The sequence below is a fragment of the Arvicola amphibius genome, chromosome 7 (assembly GCF_903992535.2).
Source record: "Arvicola amphibius chromosome 7, mArvAmp1.2, whole genome shotgun sequence".
Taxonomy (NCBI): Eukaryota; Metazoa; Chordata; class Mammalia; order Rodentia; family Cricetidae; genus Arvicola; species Arvicola amphibius.
Genome location: NC_052053.1, coordinates 134,451,214 through 134,469,787, shown reverse-complemented (window position 1 = coordinate 134,469,787; position 18,574 = coordinate 134,451,214). Strand labels below are relative to the sequence as shown.

The following is an 18,574-nucleotide window of genomic DNA, read 5'->3' as shown; positions in this document are numbered from 1 at the left end:
CTTGAGCATAGTAAGACTGTATACAGTAAGAGCAGTTATCAAAGATTACATACACAATGTACTGAATTTCATTTCATTTTGTGTCTGGTAAATTTAAAGAAAATGCTCTATAATCCATCCTATTTTAGTAAATCCAAAATTTTATACCTAATTTACTTTCTATCCCATCTAAGGAAAACTTCAACTATAACTATCTAGTCTTCAACTCCATCAAAGGTCATATACCAGAAGGATATAATATTATATAAGTAAACTAAAAGTGCATTGTAAGCATCTTCCAAAAACTCAAGAAATGACAGAGACATCTCACTGCCTGGAAAGTCACCCGAAGTTCTTTTGCAATGTTGGGTCATCCGTCTTCAGCCTACAGGCCCATAGTATCTGGCAAACTCAATTGAGCAGGAAATTTAAAGACTGTTTTTCCTATATTGGCAGTTTGTCAGCCTCTCTCCTCAGTGTTCTGCAGAATGTCTGGCAGTTTCTTCTGGGAAGCAGGAACCATAAAGGATCGTCCTGCCCTGTTTTGGCAAAGTTCAGTGGTCACTTTCTTGCGGGTCCTGCATGTCCAGTTATACAGCATAGTATCAAGCAATCCAAGCAAGAACAGCTTTTTGCCCCAAATGGCTAACTCTCTAAGGAGTCCCACATTGGGCGCCAAAATGTAGCAGCGGTAGTCATAGCAGGAGCAGCAGCAGCAGCAGCAGCAGGAGCAGCAGCAGCAGCAGCAGGAGCAGGAGCAGGAGCAGCAGCATTTTTTTTTACTCTTTTGCTCTTTTTGGAATTTTTATTTTGAACTCGAATTCTGCTTGCTGTAAGAGGCTGAATAGCTAGTAGCCAACCTTCCCTCTTTGCTGGCATCTTTCAAAACAAAAAACGAAAAAAAAAAAAACCAGTGCCATCTCCACTCCCCACTTAAAAATCCTTGCTTCCCACCCCCTTTCCTCCTTACCACTTCCTGTCAGCTGCTTGCTGACTCATCCTTCTGCCCTCAGGTTAATTTTATTTAACCAAACACCATATTTAAATTGTAAACAAAAGCAGTAGGAAAAAATGCAACACACTTTAAAATAATATTCCCCAATACTTCATCTCCCCCACAGCCAGAATGAAGGTTTGACTACTGACCTGGAGAGTTTTAGGAAAATAGGAGACCTTCAGGCAATGTAGGGGTCTCTTTACGGGCGTTCGCCATGACATCACCGAGAAGGAAATGAGGACACTTTCTGAGAACTGTGGGAAAGCAGGCAAAGTTTCAGTTCATATGGACAAAGGCTTTGGCTTTACCCACTTGGAAACACGAACCCTTGAGGAAATTGTCAAAGAGGACCTGGACAGTTTGCCTCTTGAGGAAAGCAGCTCCGCCTACACTTACAGTCTGCGGAACCAAACCTTTTCTGTTTGGCCAGGTGGAGAGCTGTGGTCACCAAGCATGACCGAGGAAAGCCCTCAGGGAAAGGCATTGATGAGTTTTCAGGAAGTCGGCTGCTCAGAGGCTCCAGATGCAATCAATGCTCCTTGCTAACTGTATTTCCCTGGATGACTATGACCATGATGAAGACTGGCTTTCAGAGAAGTTGGTCATAAAAAAAAATGTAGCCCGAAAGCAGTCACCCAGATTCACACTGCTGAGGTCCTTGGAGTATGCCATGCGCTGGAAGGAACTGAGATGGAGAAAAAGTAGCAGGATCAAGGTGACCGCAACACCAAGGACGCTCATAGGAAGCTGGAGATGAAGCAGCAGGCCTTAAACCCCAGGGTATGCGAATGAGGTAGGATTTGATGAGGCTTCAAGAAGAGCTTCTGAGAATGGAGGAGCTGCAAAACTGAGAGGTTCAGAAACAAAGCAGGTAGGACTCAGGCAGGAGGAGAGGCCCAGGTGTTGGGAAGAAATGCGGTGGCAGCAAGAAATGATTCAAGGGAACCTTCCCTGATAAAGAGAACGAAAGATACGGATGGGCCAAATGACTATGGGAGATGCTATGGGCTTAAACAATAGCGGCCCTGTATCCCCTGCGCCTGTGCAGCTGGTACCTCAGTTCCTCCAGGACCTGCCACTAGGATGCCAGATTGAACCCTGGGATTGACTCCACAACCACCTAATATTTTGTCCAAGCTACTACAATGGAAGGAATTGGAGCAATTGGTGGAACTCCTCCTGCACGCAACCATCCAGCTCCTGGAGCTGAATTTGCTCCAAACAAACGCTGCCCATATTACACAAAGTTGCAGTGTCTAGTTTTCCAATAGCCGTATACTAAAGGGCCTGTATGGACCAGCCAGAATACTACTGTGGAGAAGTGTTAGGGATTCTTCCCAATAGGTAATCTTCCCTGCCTATTTGTTGAGTTCCTGAGGTGTGATTGTTGAAGGCTTGGGAAAAAACAGCAAAATGGAGTTGGAGCTCCATTCATTGATTGTTTCCTTCCTTCTTCCATCCCTTTCTTTTCTTTCTTCCCTTTCTTCCTTCCTTCCTTCCTTCCTTCCTTCCTTCCTTCCTTCCTTCTTTCTTTTCTATTTTGTCCACCATATTTTAGTCCTTTATCATCTTCATTCCCCTCAATTCCAGAGACACTGCCATATATACCATAAAACCTAAACATCCTCCAATGATGTCATCCAGTTCCTTCATTCACTCCCAGGGAAGAATTCAGAAAAATGTCCACAGAGCTTACCCTACACACATGGTTCTGTCGTATCTCACATATGACCCCTTCGTGTCCTAAGGAAGACATTTTCTCTTAGAGGTTTTAGTAGATCTTTAAAAAGTCTTGGCCGGGCGGTGGTGGCGCACGCCTTTAATCCCAGCACTCGGGAGGCAGAGGCAGGCAGATCTCTGAGTTCGAGGCCAGCCTGGTCTACAAGAGCTAGTTCCAGGACAGGCTCTAGAAACTACAGGGAAACTCTGTCTCGAAAAACCAAAAAAAAAAAAAAAAAAAAAAAAAAAAAATCTTGTGTTGCCTTCCCTCCATCTTTTCCCTGTGTGTGGACTACCCAAGAAGGAATGCCTGTTTGTGTCTGTGAGGTTGCCGCTCACAGCTTTCCTTAACAAGCTGTGCAATGTGAGGCCCATGCTGCTGTGTGCAGGTCTGTCAGTGGCACCGAGCCTAGACTATCTTCTGTAGCTACGCTCTGCACTTTTTTTAAATTTTTGCACTGTGTTTGATTTGTTCCTGATATCTTCAAATTTTAAATACCTTGAAATTTTTCTGAGGAATGGAACAGTAATGCAGTAATTAAAATTAAAATACATTTGAAGACCCATTACCCCTCCCCCCATGAATGCCCACCACTCTTACAGTGGACTTGAGTTATGGGCATCCACATCAAGTGGCCCACAACTGCCTGTAACTCCAGATCCAGGGGATCAAATCCCTTTACAGACACACACACACACACACACACACACACACAAATAAAAACTCTCTATAAGCCAAGGGGACCTCAGAAGCTATTGAATTACATAGAATTTTAGCATTGTTGTAAATGAGATATTCTACAGAGTTAAAATACAAATACAAATGAAAAGTATTAATTGTCTGTCCTTAATGGTCTTATTGCTATCTATAAGGAACTCTTAGAAATCAACTAGAGAAAGACAAAGACTGTGAGACCCAACTGGTCAGAGAACAGAAGCAGAGCAGTGGATCAGTGTAGAAAATGCTTTCGGTATTAATCGAAGAGGTCAAGATCGGAGCACATATGATCCTTTTGTACTTACTGTACTGGCAATGGTTAACACGGTGCCTGGGAGCTTCATTTTGTGGACTGTATTTGGTCTTCCCTGGCTGATGGCCACCTGGCAATATGTGTTTAATGCATATATAATCTTCATCCACAGTTTCCCAGGAAATGCTCCTACGAAAATCAGAGTTCATTCATGCAAATGAACCAAAATGGCTGCTCACTCAAAGGAGATAATATTAGCAAAGTATCTATGATGACTGGGGAAAATGAAAATGAACTATAGATATTTCCATAGAAATGTGTAGAAAGATCCCCCAATGTTTATACCATATACACCGATATATACCATATATATCATATACAACTCATATACCATATAGCACATATACCACTATATACCATCTACGCCTCCCCAGTCTGTCGGTGTGAGAGAAGGAGCAAACCAGCAGCTGTTAAAGGAGGGCTTTTGTTTGTTTGCTCTTCTCATTGTTTTTGATAATTTTGTATGTATATTCTGACTTTATCCTAATCATTACCATTCAGCAAACATGCTCTGTTTTATTGTTAAAAGTGATATTTTCAGTTCTATACCATGTTTGTATTACCAAATTGGGTTTTCAGAAAACTGGTTTGACTAGGTAGGTTTGTAGTGCTTTTGCAATTATGGTTGATATTTTTTTTGTCCTGGAACTCTAGGCAATAAAGACATCACGTGGGTCATGCTGGAGGCAGGTGCTGAGACGGACATCATGAATTCAGTGGGAAGAACAGCCGCTCAGATGGCAGCCTTTGTGGGTGAGTGTTTGCTATAATTCCACAGTGAATTACACTTAGTTTCCTGGTGTGTGTATTTTATTTGTTTATGGAGTTTGGGTTTTTGAGTCACGGTCTCAATATGTAGTTCTAGTTGTCCTGGAACTCACTATGTAGACCAGGCTGGCCTTGAACTCAGAGATCTGCCTGCCTCTGCCTCCCAAGTGCTGGGATTTAAGGCACCTGCTGCCACATCTGGCTAAATATCGATAGTTCACCCTAGCACAGTGAAATCCCCAATGACTGGAGAAAATGCATGGCTGCATGCGGTTCCCGCTCTGTGAGAGACGGAGCAGCAGGGACACTGCATTGCCTGCAGATCTTCGAACTCAGGTGCTTTCTCTAATGGAAACGTTCTACCCAATGTTTAAGAAAAATGACCTGTGAAGTCAGCAAGCCTTTGCAGCAAAGTAGTTAAAAGATTTTTGTCTTTCAGGTTCTTCACTGTAGAACAGGTACCAGGCTGTTTTAAGGATTAGTAGAAGTGACTGACTTAGGAACTAAATAAATAGTTGAAGTTTTGGCTGTGAACGGGCATCCGGGCAGCGACGGCGCGCGCTGTGGAAAGGAGTGATGGATAATTGTTTTACTGTTTCATTATCTCCACTCGCCGCAAACATTTGTGTGCCCGCTCATCCTTGGCATGGTTGTCCTGTTATTTGACATCATGAAGGGGTGTGGGGGAGGAGGAGTCCTTGGTCATTGGTATTTTGGTCTCTGAACTGGCAGCTGAGAGCCCATTGATAAAAAAGCAAAGACAGAAAATGGCTGGTTTCATGGGGTCACCGTAAGTGGTCTTGTGATGACCAGTAATTAAACAAAGACTTAATATTCACCTTGGGTTGAGTATCTTTGTAGATGCCTTGGTCACAGTGCTGAGCAAGCAGATGTTAAGTTGCTAATGTTTTCCCGGTGTTTGCAGGCAGCTAGCAATGGGTGAACGTGTTGTGAGGTTATACTGGAAGAGAAGAGAATTTGAGTTCCCTACACATACTTTGAAGAGGAGGATTTTCTACCTGTTCCAACAGGTTTTTGAGAGAAATTATGTTTAAGCTGAGATACAGTAGGAATTAGTTATGGGCAACATTAACTATACATTATATTAAATTTTATCGTCTTTTTTTCCCCTTGAAATTAGTAGTTGCTTCCATTTATTAAACTAGGCAGTCATTTATGTTGGCTTTGTAATGATACATATCCTCACTTTAATTTCAGGAACATCTGAGAAAGCCACAGCCTTGCTGTGTCAGCTTCAGAGAGGTAGTTTAAGTCTCAGAGATGTTCTAGCCCTCCCCCCCCCAACTCAACTCACATCTGAGCTGCTAGGGAGGGTGTCAGCACAGTGGGTGTGAACACCCAGCTCACGTTAAAGCTACTCTACTCTGGAGGGTATCACCACAGTGGGTTTGAACACCCAGCTCACGTCTAAACTGCTGTGTAAGGCGTCAGCACGGTGGGTGTGAACAGCCAGCTCACGTCTAAGCTACTATGGAGGGTGTCAGCACACTGGGTTATTATTAGCAAAATGTGAAAACACAAATACCACCCTATTTGAATGAAGAGTTTGATGTTTTTTGGTCACGTGTGCTGTGGCAGTTTGAATGAGAATGCCCCTCCCCCTTCATAGATGCATATATTTGAATGCATGGTTTGCAGTTGGGCTTTTGTTGAATGCATGGTTTGCAGCTGGGCTTTGGGGAAGGGTTAGGAAGTGTGGGCTTTCTGGAGGAGGTGTGTCACTGGGTGTGGGCTTTGAGGATTCAGAAACCCACACTAGACCCAGAGTTACTTTCTCTCTGCCTGTTGCCTGAGGATCAGAATGTAAAGCTCTCAGCTACTTCCCTAACTCCATGCCTACCTGCCTGTCACACTACCCCTCGTGAACCTGTAAACAAGCTCCTAATTAAATGCGTTCCTTTAGTAAGAGCCACCTTGGTCATTGTGCCTCTCACAGCAGTGGAGCAGTAAGACACACGCTGTCCTGGCTGGTTTTATGTCGAGGTGACTCGAGCTAGAGTCATCTGAGGAAGGGAATGTAGCTGAGAAGTTGTTTTTCTAAGAGCTGGCGGTAAGCACACCTTTATGGCATTTTTCTTAATTAGTGTTGTGGGAGGGTTCAGCCCATTGTGGGTGGAGCCATCCCTGTGCCCGCCATCCTGGCTTCTTCTAGAAAAGCAGACGGAGCAAGCTATGTGAAGTGTCGGGGGCCAGCCTCCACACAAACACCCTTTCCTGAGTGGAGGCATGCGTGGGAATTTAGAAATAGAGTAAAGAATACGAAGACACAAACAAAAATAATAAAATGCAGAAACATAGGATAGTATTGGGAGAGAATTTTTCAGTGAGTACTGAAAATTTGCCCATGTTTAATTTCCAACTGGCTAATATACCCCTAACCCCAAAACGTAGAGGCAAAACAAAAGGCTGCATTAATATATAAATTGAAAGCCATGGGCTACATTCATAGCTCATGCCCTAGACTCACACCCTAAACCAAACACTCTGTAGGCAAACCACTCCCTAGGTGGAATCCCAAGTTAATTCCATAAAGGAAACTGGAACTTGATTGGATCCTTAGACTTTTATTTTAGGTAGGAACCAACTACTTCGCTATTTCAGGAGCACGAGGTCTGGCCACACCTGTTGACAACAGCCTTGAGAGAGCAGAAGTCTGAGTTACAACTGGGTGGGACCTTTGCTTGAGGAAGAAGCACAATAACCTTGAATGAACTGGAAACAAGTCCCAAACTCTCTGACCTTTGGCCTCTTTGGGCCTCCACAGTGGAGCAAGTCAGTAAGCCGCTCCCCTCCATCAGTTCCTGCCTCCAGGTTCCAGCCCTGCTTGCCTTCCTCCCTACTGAAACTGTTTTGTGGGCCTGTGAGTGAAATAAACCCTATGTTCCCCAAGTTGTTCTTGCTGACAGTGTTTCATTAAGGCAAAAAGAAAACATGACTAAGACATAGCAATGCAATCACATCAATCAATTTTTGTACCTACATAAAATCTAAAAACCACAAAGGAGAGGAAATATACAGCTTTTATGACATTAGCTTAATTAGCCTAATGTGATTACCTCCAGTTTATCACTTTCCCCATTTTAAAACAACAGTAATGTTTTCCCTGCATCGAAAGCTGTTTAGATTAGTGTCACACAAGGAAGGAACACCACACCTTCTCAGTTGAAGTTTTATTTTCCATATAATTATCTTTTTTTCCCATATATCCTGATTATCCTTTCTCCTCTTTTTACTCCTTCCAGTTCTTCCCCAGTTTCCCTCCCATCTGGATCCACCCCACTCTTAGTTAGGGTCTCTACTGCTGCGATAAAAACCATGACCAAAAGACAAGTTGGGGAGGAAAAGGGTTTATTTGACTTTCCCTTTCCCATTGCTGTTCTTCACTGAAGAAAGTCAGGGCAGGAACTCAAATGGAGCAGGATTTCTTCCGTAGGCAGATGCTCATACAGAAGCCATGAAGGGGAGCTGCTTATTGGCTTACTTCCCTTGGCTTGCTCAGTCTGCTTTCTTATGAACTCAGGACAACTAACTAGTCCAGGGTTGGCAACACCCACCATGGCCTGGGTCCTCCCGCATTGATCACTAATTGAGAAAATGACTTACAGATGGATCTCATGGAGGCATTTCCTCAGCTGAGGCTCCTTCCTCTCTGATGACTCTAGCTTGTATTGTTGATACACAAAACCAGCAAGGATAACCCCCTTTCTGTCTCTCATTAGGAAATAAACAGGCTTCTAGGGGATGATAATAAATATAATGAGAAAAACAAAAACTAACCTAGAGGAACATCATGAAGCTAATGAAGGAAAAAGGCTGAGGAAACAGTTATAGACACAGAGACCCACTCATCCGCCCATTCAGGAATCCCATAGAGACACTGAACTGGAAGCCATAACATATATGTAACGAACCTGTAGGGTGAAAACAGAGAAAAAATATTGTAAATGTTAAAAAAGAAAGGACTGGCATTGTGAGACAGAGTCTGCAAGGATGCCACTGAGTTCATTTGTGATGGCCATTTATAGCTGGGCACAATGCAATCTACCCTTAAGAGTGGTTTGTTTTCCCAGAGAGATTCTCATGGAGAGAACTAATTCATTTGCCAGGGGTTGTCAGCTGGAGGAGGCAGCTTCTGGATTAAAGATCCTGGTCCACTTCTTTCAGTTCTAGAACTCCATCTGGAACTTACCTGTACTGGCCCTGGGTGCTATCTCAGTCTTTTTGAGTTCATATGCTCATCCAACATGTGACTTTGTTTCCTTGCTGTTCTCCATTCCCCCTGGCTCTTAGAATTTTCCCACCTCCTCTTCTGCAGGGTTTCCGGAGCCCTGAGAGGAAGGATTTGATGGAGACTTCCCTTTGTGGGCTGTGTGTTTGTGTTCCTGGGTCGCTCACTGTGCAGTTTTAATTTTTATGTTAAGTCTGGATTGTTTTTTAAAAGGATTCAACAATTCATCTGAATATCATCTGCTGGAAATTGTCATCCTGCTTTTGCTGACAGGATGTTATGTCATGTGTTTGCCTTCCTCAAGACCAGTGAAGTTAAACTTCTTTGCTGTGCATTTCTGTTTTCTTCTGTGGACTATGCTCCTCTCCTGCTTGCCTCTCTTCTCTGCTCTGCTCCTCTCTCCTCTCCTCTGTTCTGTTCTCCTCTTCCCTCCCCTCCTCTTGTTTTCTCTCCTCTCCCCTCACCTCCTCACCTCTCCTCTCCTCTGCTCTCCTCTCTGCTCTGCTCCTCTCTCCTCTCCTGTGCTTTGTTCTCCTCTCCCCTCCCCTCCCCTCCTCTGCACTGCTCTGTTCTCTTCTCCTCTCCCCTCCCCTGCTCTCTTCTTCTTTGTCATCCTCTCCTCTGTAATCCTCTCTTCCCCTGCCCTCTACTGTCCCCCTCTCCCTTCTTCTCTCTCCTTCTCATTCCTCTTCTCTTCTCTTTCATTCTTATCTAGCCTAAGCTGTCCTTGAACTTGCTGTGTAGTTGAGACAACACTAAGTTCTCTACCTCCCAATCATTTGTACCCCCCCACCTTTTATGATGGGATGATGGGGGTGGGGAGTTGTCTTTTTCCTATTACTTGGAAAAGCTTTATGTATATTATAGGCTGTCAACTCTTTCACTACCAAATGTGATTCATGCCAGTCTCACTTTTGTCCTTTCTGATTTTTTTTAAAAAACCTTTTTGTGGTTTTAAAGAGCTTTGATATAGAAAAATTGTTTTGAAGCAGGCTTTTCTTTATTGCTTCCAAGACTTTCGTCTGGTTAAAAGATGTCTTAACTGTACAGTGTTTTCCCAAATGTTCTTTAGAATTTTGCTTTTTTCTTTTATTGTGTGTATTAATTTGTGTATTTTGCCTGCATATATGTGCATGCATTATGTGCACGCCTGATCTGGTACTGGAGTTATGGACAGCTGTGAGCCTCCTTTTGGGAGCTGAACCAAACTCAGAGATCCAGTTGTTTCTGCCTCTCAAGTGCTGGGATTAAGGGGGCGCATCACCACACCCAGCTAAAACAATTCTTTTTGTACATACAAAATTAATTTTTTTAATTGACCACTAGACTGTCTTCTGATATCACCTTCCTGCTTCAGCACACCATGTCCAGCCCACCACACTGACTACTGTATCAGCCAGTTTTCAAAAGGCTTCTCATAAGTACTTTCCAGTTAATGTCATATTTTTTATAAGGATTCTCACTTCCACCCCATATGCTTCTGCGTCCAGCTCATTATGTCATGGAGGAAGCAGAGGAATACTAAATACTAAATAATAATAATAATAATTATTATTATTATTATTACTATTGTCCTGGGATCACAATGGCTTTCATGACAAGTCAGGTTCGTGTGTGGTTTTTGGGGTCTCAATTTCAGCTCCTTGTATGACAAGCACTTTTACCCACTGACCCATCTCCTGATTCCTCGGGTTTTTTTTCCTCTTTTTCAATCCTTTTTCTTTTTCAGCTCCACTGTGGGGTTTTGTTTGTTTGTTTGTTTGTTTGTTTGTTTTTGAGGCAGGATCTCATATAATGTAGACCAACTTTAAAATTAATATGTAGCTAAGAATGAACTTGAACTTTCCAATTCTCTGGCCTCCACGTCCCAATTGTTGGAATTACAGGCAGCTACTACTAGGTTTTATATAAATAATGGAACCACAAACATAAAGGTAATTTCTTATATCTAATTCCAAATTTTATTTGGTGATGTGTGTGTGCGTGTGCGCACCATGTGTGTGTGCACCATGTGTGTGTATGCTTGTGTGTGTTTCTTTAACGTAACTGCCATGGTGGAAGTTATACCTTTCTGCGTAACACTCTGCCCTCAGGTAGTGCTTGCCCATCATTCCCCCTCTTCCCTCTCCTCTGTGTTTGGCTTGGTCCCCACTTCTAGGCCTTCGCTCCCTGCCTCCTGCACTACTGTCTTAATCTCTGTACCTGTGGCTCCTTGCTGTGCACCTTACTGGCACAGTCTAGTATTTTCTGTGCCCATTGTTCCAGAACACCCTTGGCAGGATGTCACATCTTTAACAATCCCCTGGCTGTAATGGTTTCTCAGTCACCTGTAGAAGGATAGAAGCGGCTGGCCGCTTCCCGCTATCCAGCTAGCTTTACCCCACAATTCTGTTCTGTCTACTCTGCCTGCCTAATTTTCTGTCCTATTAAAGGGCCAAGGCAGTTTCTTTATTAACCAATGAAAGTAACACATAGACAGATGACCCTCCTCCATCAGTCACCCCCCCCCCCTTTCAGGTTAGCTGGCCGAGTGCCTCCTCTGCTCACTTTCTCTGTTGGCTTCTAAGATCTCTGTTTTCATTTAGGTCTCTGCAGCAGCACTTTTTAGATGAGTTATATAGATTGTCTTTTGAAACTCACCACAACTAAATGGTCTTTCTGGAATGTACTTTTTCTCTTTTTTGCTTGTTCCTTGACGCTTATTTTGCAGCTCTTTTCTCTGTGTTCGTTTCAAAGTTATGCTACAGTTTTCTAAATTCTAGTTCGATGTGGGATCCCCCTCTGTATGCTGTGAATACCATTGGTTAATAAAGAACTGTCTTGCACCTACGCAGAGCAGAATGGAGGTAGGGGGAATAAAACTGAATGCTGGGAGAGTCAAAGAGAAGCCATGGAACCACCAGAGGCAGGCATGCTGGAACTTTGCTAGTAAGCCACTGCCATGTGGCGATACACAGATTAATAGAAATGGGTGAAATTAAGGTGTAAAAGCTAGTCAATAAGAAGTTAGTGCTAATAGGCCAAGCAGTGATTTAATTAATACAGTTTCTGTGTGGTTATTTCGAGAGTCTGGGCAGCCAGGAGAACAAGCAGCCTCCTTACAACACTAGTTTTAAAAATGAGAATTCAGTTTCTTTTTTTTTTTTCTTTTTTTATTTGAGAGACGTTTGACCTTCCATTCATTCTTACAGTGTGAAATATTTACTTATACTTGTCGGTGGGTCTCTGTTATTGAGAAGACCTACATCTCAGCATTACAGCAAGATGTTCGGCTGGAACTTTGCATTTGAGGGGTTAGAGTACACCCTTGTGGGGAAGCGTAGCAAAGGGCTGGCTCTGCAGCGTGGCAGCAGGAGAGCAAGCAGCTGCCTGTTCCATGGTGCCAACCAGGAAACAGAGGGCAGATTGGAACAGGACCAGGCTAGAACCCCAAGGCCCAGCCCTAGGACCATCTGTGCCAAAGGTTCCACAGCCTCCCCAAGCGGGGCCCCAAGCTAGTGATCAACTGTTGAGGCACACAAGCCTGTGAGAAACATTTCGACTAAATCCATGATAATTGCACTCCCCCCCATAGTATATCTTCTTAGTGATTATGCTCTTTAATTACATCTAATCAGAATTCTTAAATCAAAATACTTAAAACCTCTTTATAATTTTATGCAGTGTTTTCAACAATTAAATAAAATTAAATTTACAAAGATAAGCTTTACACATATCCCAGTCTAATAACTTACTAGCTAATGAGTTAGGTTCAGCCTTTTCTCTGACAGGGTCATTGTTAGGTAGCAGATGTCTTATCTATGGTATGTACAGTTGACAACTTCCCTTTCTGACTGTCCAGAATTAGTCACTCTTCTCCTTCCTAGACAAAGTACCAGGACAACTGATGGAAGGAGGGGGTTTTGTGGCTCATGATTTGAGACAATTCAGCTCACCGTGGTGGGAAAATCATGGTAGGAGGGTGAGGATGGCCATCACCCTGTGTCTGTAGTCAGAAAAGCGAAGGATTCTGGGACAGCATGCCTTTTCCTACTCTGGGACTCCCATTCCTGGTGATGGTTCCAGGCACATCAAAAGAGTGGGTCCTAGTTTTCACTTAAACCTCTCTAGAAACCCTCACCAACACACCCCAAATGGTCTCTTAGGTGATTCTAAACCAGTCAAGTTCCAATGGAATCTCCTGTTTCAGGGACTGCTGGAAACAATAGTTGCTTTCTTCTGAGCATTTATGTCTTGGCATATCTGACTTGATACTTTTGCTGAGATATTTGAACATTGTGTCAGGCCAAAGAACCTCTGTTTTGTGTAGTTACCCGGAAGGAAACAGCGTAGCTGCCCTCAGCCACTTCGTTTCGTTTCTGTACGTGCCTCTGTCAGTTCACAGATGCCTGCACTGACTTTGACGCTGTGACTCTGAGAACTCGCTTGATTAGGACATTTGCTCGACGGAATGCTGATTTTCTCCTAGAAGATGCTGGAAGTAGACACCGTTTTCGCAGCACAGAAGCCTCGGGTGATTTTAGATTTTCGTTGTGTGGTTGACTTCTCAAGACAGGCATAAGAATTTTCTCATAGGTGGAAAGAGGACATCAAGGAGGGCGAAAAGAAGGAAGAGGAGAAGGGACTCTGATTCTCATTTCCCTCCCAAACCAGAACGGCACTGATGGTTTGGCATTTAGCAGCAACTTACACACGCAGTGACACTGCTGTCCGTTCTGAACTCTTTTTCTTTCCACTGTTAGACTTCCTGGGTATCGCGAGCTCTCCCATGCTTCCCTTTGTCATTTTTCTCTGATTTGCTACTACAAATAGGATTCTCTCTTTGAATTTGCTTATTGATTGTTAGACTTTGAGCTTCCCTGTGGCTCTTGAAAGCCTTTGGTTGTTCTTCCAGAATCTTGGTGGTTGTCTGAGATCTGTGTTTGTGGCAGCAGCTGCGTTGGCATCAGCAGGGGTCAGACACCAGAGGCCGTCTTGTAGGGCCACTGCACGGTCAGTCACTGTTCTTCACCTAGTATTTTCTAGGCATCCAGGTAAAGCCAGGGTTGTGGGCCAGAGGCACAAAGGGCTGCAGTGTCTGTTCCTATGCGTCCATGGTCTAGACCCAAGCAGGAATCATTTTACTCCTCAGTTTCTCAGGAATGCTGAGTGACAGGCAGAGTGGCTGCCAGCTCAGGAGAGGGAGCCAGATGGCCAGGAGCGCAGTTTCCCTGCAGTCAGTGTCATAGGCGGGGTCACTGGCACTCCCAGGGCTTTGTACATGGGGACCGGAGCCAGGCAGGCAAACCATGCTGGACCACTCTCTTCAGGACTGGCTGCCTCTGATCCCTCAGACCTGAACAGGCAGAGAGGAGACAGCCAGAGCCAGAGCCACTGCTCAGGAATGTGCCCTGCCCACTCTACCTGCTTGCCCAGAGTGGCCACTTCCTGGCTCTAGAGAGAGAGTGAAGAGGGAGCCGTGGGTGGAGGGTAGCAGTGGCAGGCCAGCCACTTTCCTGCAGAGACGCCCCTGTGCCCCTGTAGCAGAACAGCACGGTTCTGTGTGACCCAAGAAATAGCTCAAGGTTGTGGCTTAGCAACCTGTGAGGGTTGATTCTAAGCTCAAGGGAGCAAAATACTTCATTTCACAAAGAGGCTAAGCTTCTCTCCTTAGGGGGTTGGGGTTTACTTGATAATATTAATGATTATAGCTGAGATACTTCGCATAAAATATATTTAAATTATATGTAAATTACCTGTAGGTCACTGGGAGAAATGAGTATCATGGGTGTCAGGGTGGAAGAAGAAATTTTTGTTGTTTTTTTTTTTTTTCCTCGAGACAGGGTTTCTCTGTGGAACTTTTCTGACTGTCCTGAAACTCACTGGGCTGGCCTTGATCATAATTTTTGTAAAATAATTTTAGGGTTGTTTTTAAGTTGAATACATTTTTGGTAATCTGTGTAAGGTGCTTACAAACGTTCTCTGAAATATTTTCCTTTCCTTCTCTATTCTCTTCGCAAAGAATAAAAACATTGTACATATTTACTCCAAAAACAAAGTCAGGTCATAAAAACAACACAGTCTCCTGTGTTTAATGATAAAATAACAACGTTTCTGTTTTTCAATTTAAAGGTCAGCACGATTGTGTGGCTATAATCAACAATTTCTTCCCTCGAGAGAGGCTGGATTATTACACTAAACCCCAGGGATTGGATAAAGAGCCAAAACTGCCTCCGAAGCTGGCAGGACCACTGCACAAAGTCATCACCACAACCAACCTCCACCCAGTTAAGGTAGCCCGTCTGGTGTAGCTGCTTTTCTGATTAGTGTTGCTACAATGTTTAAACTCTTCTCAGGCCAGTGGGTCGGCAATTAGTGTTGCTACAATGTTTAAACTGTTTCCGTGCTGCTGGGTCGTCTATCAGCGTTGCTACAATGTTTAAACTGTTTCCGTGCTGCTGGGTCGTCTATCAGTGTTGCTACAATGTTTAAACTGTTTCCATGCTGCTGGGTGGTCTATCAGCGTTGCTACAATGTTTAAACTGTTCTCATGCCGCTGGGTCGTCTATCAGTGTTGCTACAATGTTTAAACAGTTTCCATGCTGCTGGGTTGTCTATCAGCGTTGCTACAATGTTTAAACTGTTCTCATGCCGCTGGGTCTCTATCAGTGTTGCTACAATGTTTAAACTGTTTCCATGCTGCTGGGTCGTCTATCAGAGTTGCTACAATGTTTAAACTGTTCTCATGCCGCTGGGTCGTCTATCAGTGTTGCTACAATGTTTAAACAGTTTTCGTGCCACAGGGTCTTCATTATCTCGGTTGGAATCCTGTAGATGAGGTGCTTACAGTGAGCTCCCGTGTCTGCTTAAGTCATTGCAGGAGTATGCTCAGTGAACGCCAGGAGCTGGTGAGGGAAAGCAAGAGAAGCAGGGCAAGAGGCCAAGAAGAGAAGCGTTAGCCTTGTTTAACTTGACCTTATCCCCAGGCATCGCTGCAGACAGCCTGACTCCAGCCCTGAGAGTGGGAGTTCTTTAGTATGTCATTGACCAGGACCTGTCCCCAGAGTGAAAGAACAACCTTCTGAGGAAATGAGGTGACTCCCTTGAACGAGAGAAGTTCTCAGGAAGAAAGTGTTCCGTGCCTTAGTCCGTGCTGAGTATGGCAGGCCCGGTATGAGGCCTGGTAGCATGAATGTAGGTGACACCCCATTGTACTTGTACAGCAATACTTATCCTCAGGGGACTGCTCAGAGGCACAACCCTTCCATTAAACACGAGCAGGTTTTCAGTGCAGCTTGCTCTGTGCTGCTTTTGACGATGCTGTCAGTAGAGTTAAACAGAGAGTCGGCTTCAGCATCAGAGTTCAAGTTGTTCAGTATAAGTTTCAAGGGCTGCTCTCAGTTATTTTTCCTGCCGCCTTCTACATCTTCAGTCCTTTTTGTGTTTGTTGTTCCAGACAGTGTTTCTCTGTGCAGCTTTGGCTGTTCTGAAATTCTGTAGACCAGGCTGGCCTCAAACTTACAGAGATCTGCCTGCCTCTACCTCTTGAGTGCTGAGGTTAAAGGTGTGTGCCAACTGGCTTTCTTTCTTTCTTTCTTTCTTTCTTTCTTTCTTCTTTCTTTCTTCTTTCTTTCTTTCTTTCTTTCTCTCTTTCTTTCTTTCTTTCCTTTCTTTTTAACAACAGAAGCTGCATAAGAAATCTGAAGAAGAGGCTTAGAGTTTAACTGTAAAGTCCTCTGCTCTCTCTTGGGTATTTCAGCAGACCTTGAGAACTCTCAGGGTTATCAGAAGCTCCTTTGCCATGGGCTTATAGGCACCTGCCAGTTGGGCTTGGGGAACTAGGTTAGGTACAGAGGTAGGTGGTTCTCTGAGGCTCCAGTCAGCACAACCAGTTCCACTTGGGAGTGCAGTCCCCTGCTTTGTCTCCGACTTTCCTACCCATTTCCTTTCTCTCTCTCTGACTTTCATACCTGTTTCTTTGCCTTCAGATTGCAGGGAGGTTTTGGAATCCTGTCTGACGTTTGCACAGCAGCCATTGCTGAATGTCCTAAAATCGTCCTGTTTTCAGTTATCTTTGCAGACACATACCCGATGAGTAAATTAGAGGATTGCCTACTTATGCAGGCAACATAAAAGCATCTGAGATGGTTGAGCCCTTGTAGAGGCTTGGCACTGTGGTCCTTTCTCGAGACCCAGCCTTGCTCTCCGTAGGAACAGGAGCCATTCACCTGAACCTCTGCCTTTCATCTACGCTTTGGATACAGAAGCGCCCCTTTGCTTTGGTGTGCTGCCCTGCCCTACTGTTTCTTCAGGCTGGTGGGCTCTTCAGAGAGTAACAAGAGGAAAGAAACCCCTCTGAAGCCAAAGCTTAAACGACAGCACAGACTCTCCCCCGACCTGCAGCTCACCTTTCCGTGGCTGCGTTTGCATCTAGGTTACACGGCTGCCACAGCAATGTCTTTGTTTTCAAAGTGACTTGGGGAGTCATGTGCTGATGCGCAGACAACAATGGCTGTCTAGGAGAAAAAGAAGATCTCTGGAAAAATCGCGAGAGTGTGGAGAGGCGCCTGGGAGGGAAGAGCAGGCAGGCGGACACGTGACGGTCCAGCCCTTCATTGTGCAGGGGCTTTTCCGGCCCAAGACTGTTGACAAATACACAAAGTGGAGGGGGGGTTAGCGTGAGAAGAATGGGAGATGCTACCGCAGGGGCGTATTCTTTACTAGCCATCCTCGGAGACACAGGACGCATTTTGATTTCCGCTGAAAGGGACACACTACTTCTGTTGACAGTGCGTCAGGAGGGGTTCTTTATCTCCTTCCGCACTGTGGGGGAGAGGAAGGACACTGGTGTGAATATTCCTTTGGGGGTGGACGTGTTTCACTAAATCCTGTAGCTGTTGGTCACAGTCTCCTAAGTCTTAGTTCTGCTTTGTGAAATAGATAAAGCCAGTGTCTCAATTTAAAAAAAAAAAAACACTAATACAGACTGCTTTAGTTTTTTTTTTTTTTTTTTTTTTGGTATCCCTTGAAATTTATTGCTATTGCTAAGAAGAATAGAGAAACCAAAATAATATTTCCTGATTTGTTTTCCATATTGTGTTTTGAACTTTCCCTGAGACTATGGACTCTTGGATTATAAGGCTCAGACAGAATTCCGCTGGGGTCTCTGCAGTATATAGGTGATTTAACCACTCTGTTCCTTCAGCTACTCACAAAAACCAGCAGATAATACCGTTTTGTTTGAAACACATTAAAGAAGACATATAAGGAACTCACAACACAACATTTAGTACGCAGGAAATGCTCAGAAACTGTCAGTGGGAGGGCAAAATGTGATGCATCAGGTCTGTCTGTTCATCCCCTAAATTTATTCTTAGTTCCTGTAAAAGAGTAAAACAGACTGCTTTAGATTTTTAAAAGAAATTTTGCTGGTAAATTTGAGTCTGTACTCCTAATTATTTGCACCTTATATAAAATATTGAACAGTTTTAAATTATCATAATTACCAGAAGTACAAATGGGTGATTAATGAGTTCTGTTACATCACAGATTATTTTTTCTACAAATTAATTTTTAACAATATTTATTTAAGTCATATGTATATATGTGTGCCTGAGGGTGTGTATATGCACCACATGTGTGCAGAGCCCTGGGTACCATATCTCTGGAACTGGAGTTACAGATGGTTGTGAGCTGCCATGTGGGTCCTGGGAACCAGACCTCGGTCCTCGGCATGAGCAGCCAGTGCTCTGAGCTGTCGAGCCTGCATTTGTGTAAGCACACCGCCTGTGTACCTGGTACCTGTGGACACCAGAGGACAGCATCTGAGCTGTTGAAACTGGAGCCGTGGCT

General features: G+C 44.1%; 1 protein-coding gene across 1 annotated transcript in view; it reads left to right on the top strand.

Moving 5' to 3' along the window:
- Window positions 1–18,574, top strand: part of Ankmy2 (ankyrin repeat and MYND domain containing 2) — a 46,326-nt gene that overhangs the window by 13,534 nt on the left and 14,218 nt on the right. Inside the window, exons 4-5 of the mRNA XM_038336868.2 lie at window positions 4,381–4,479; window positions 14,855–15,015. Of these exons, the coding sequence (XP_038192796.1) occupies window positions 4,381–4,479; window positions 14,855–15,015 (260 nt within the window). The remainder of the gene's footprint in view (window positions 1–4,380; window positions 4,480–14,854; window positions 15,016–18,574) is intronic.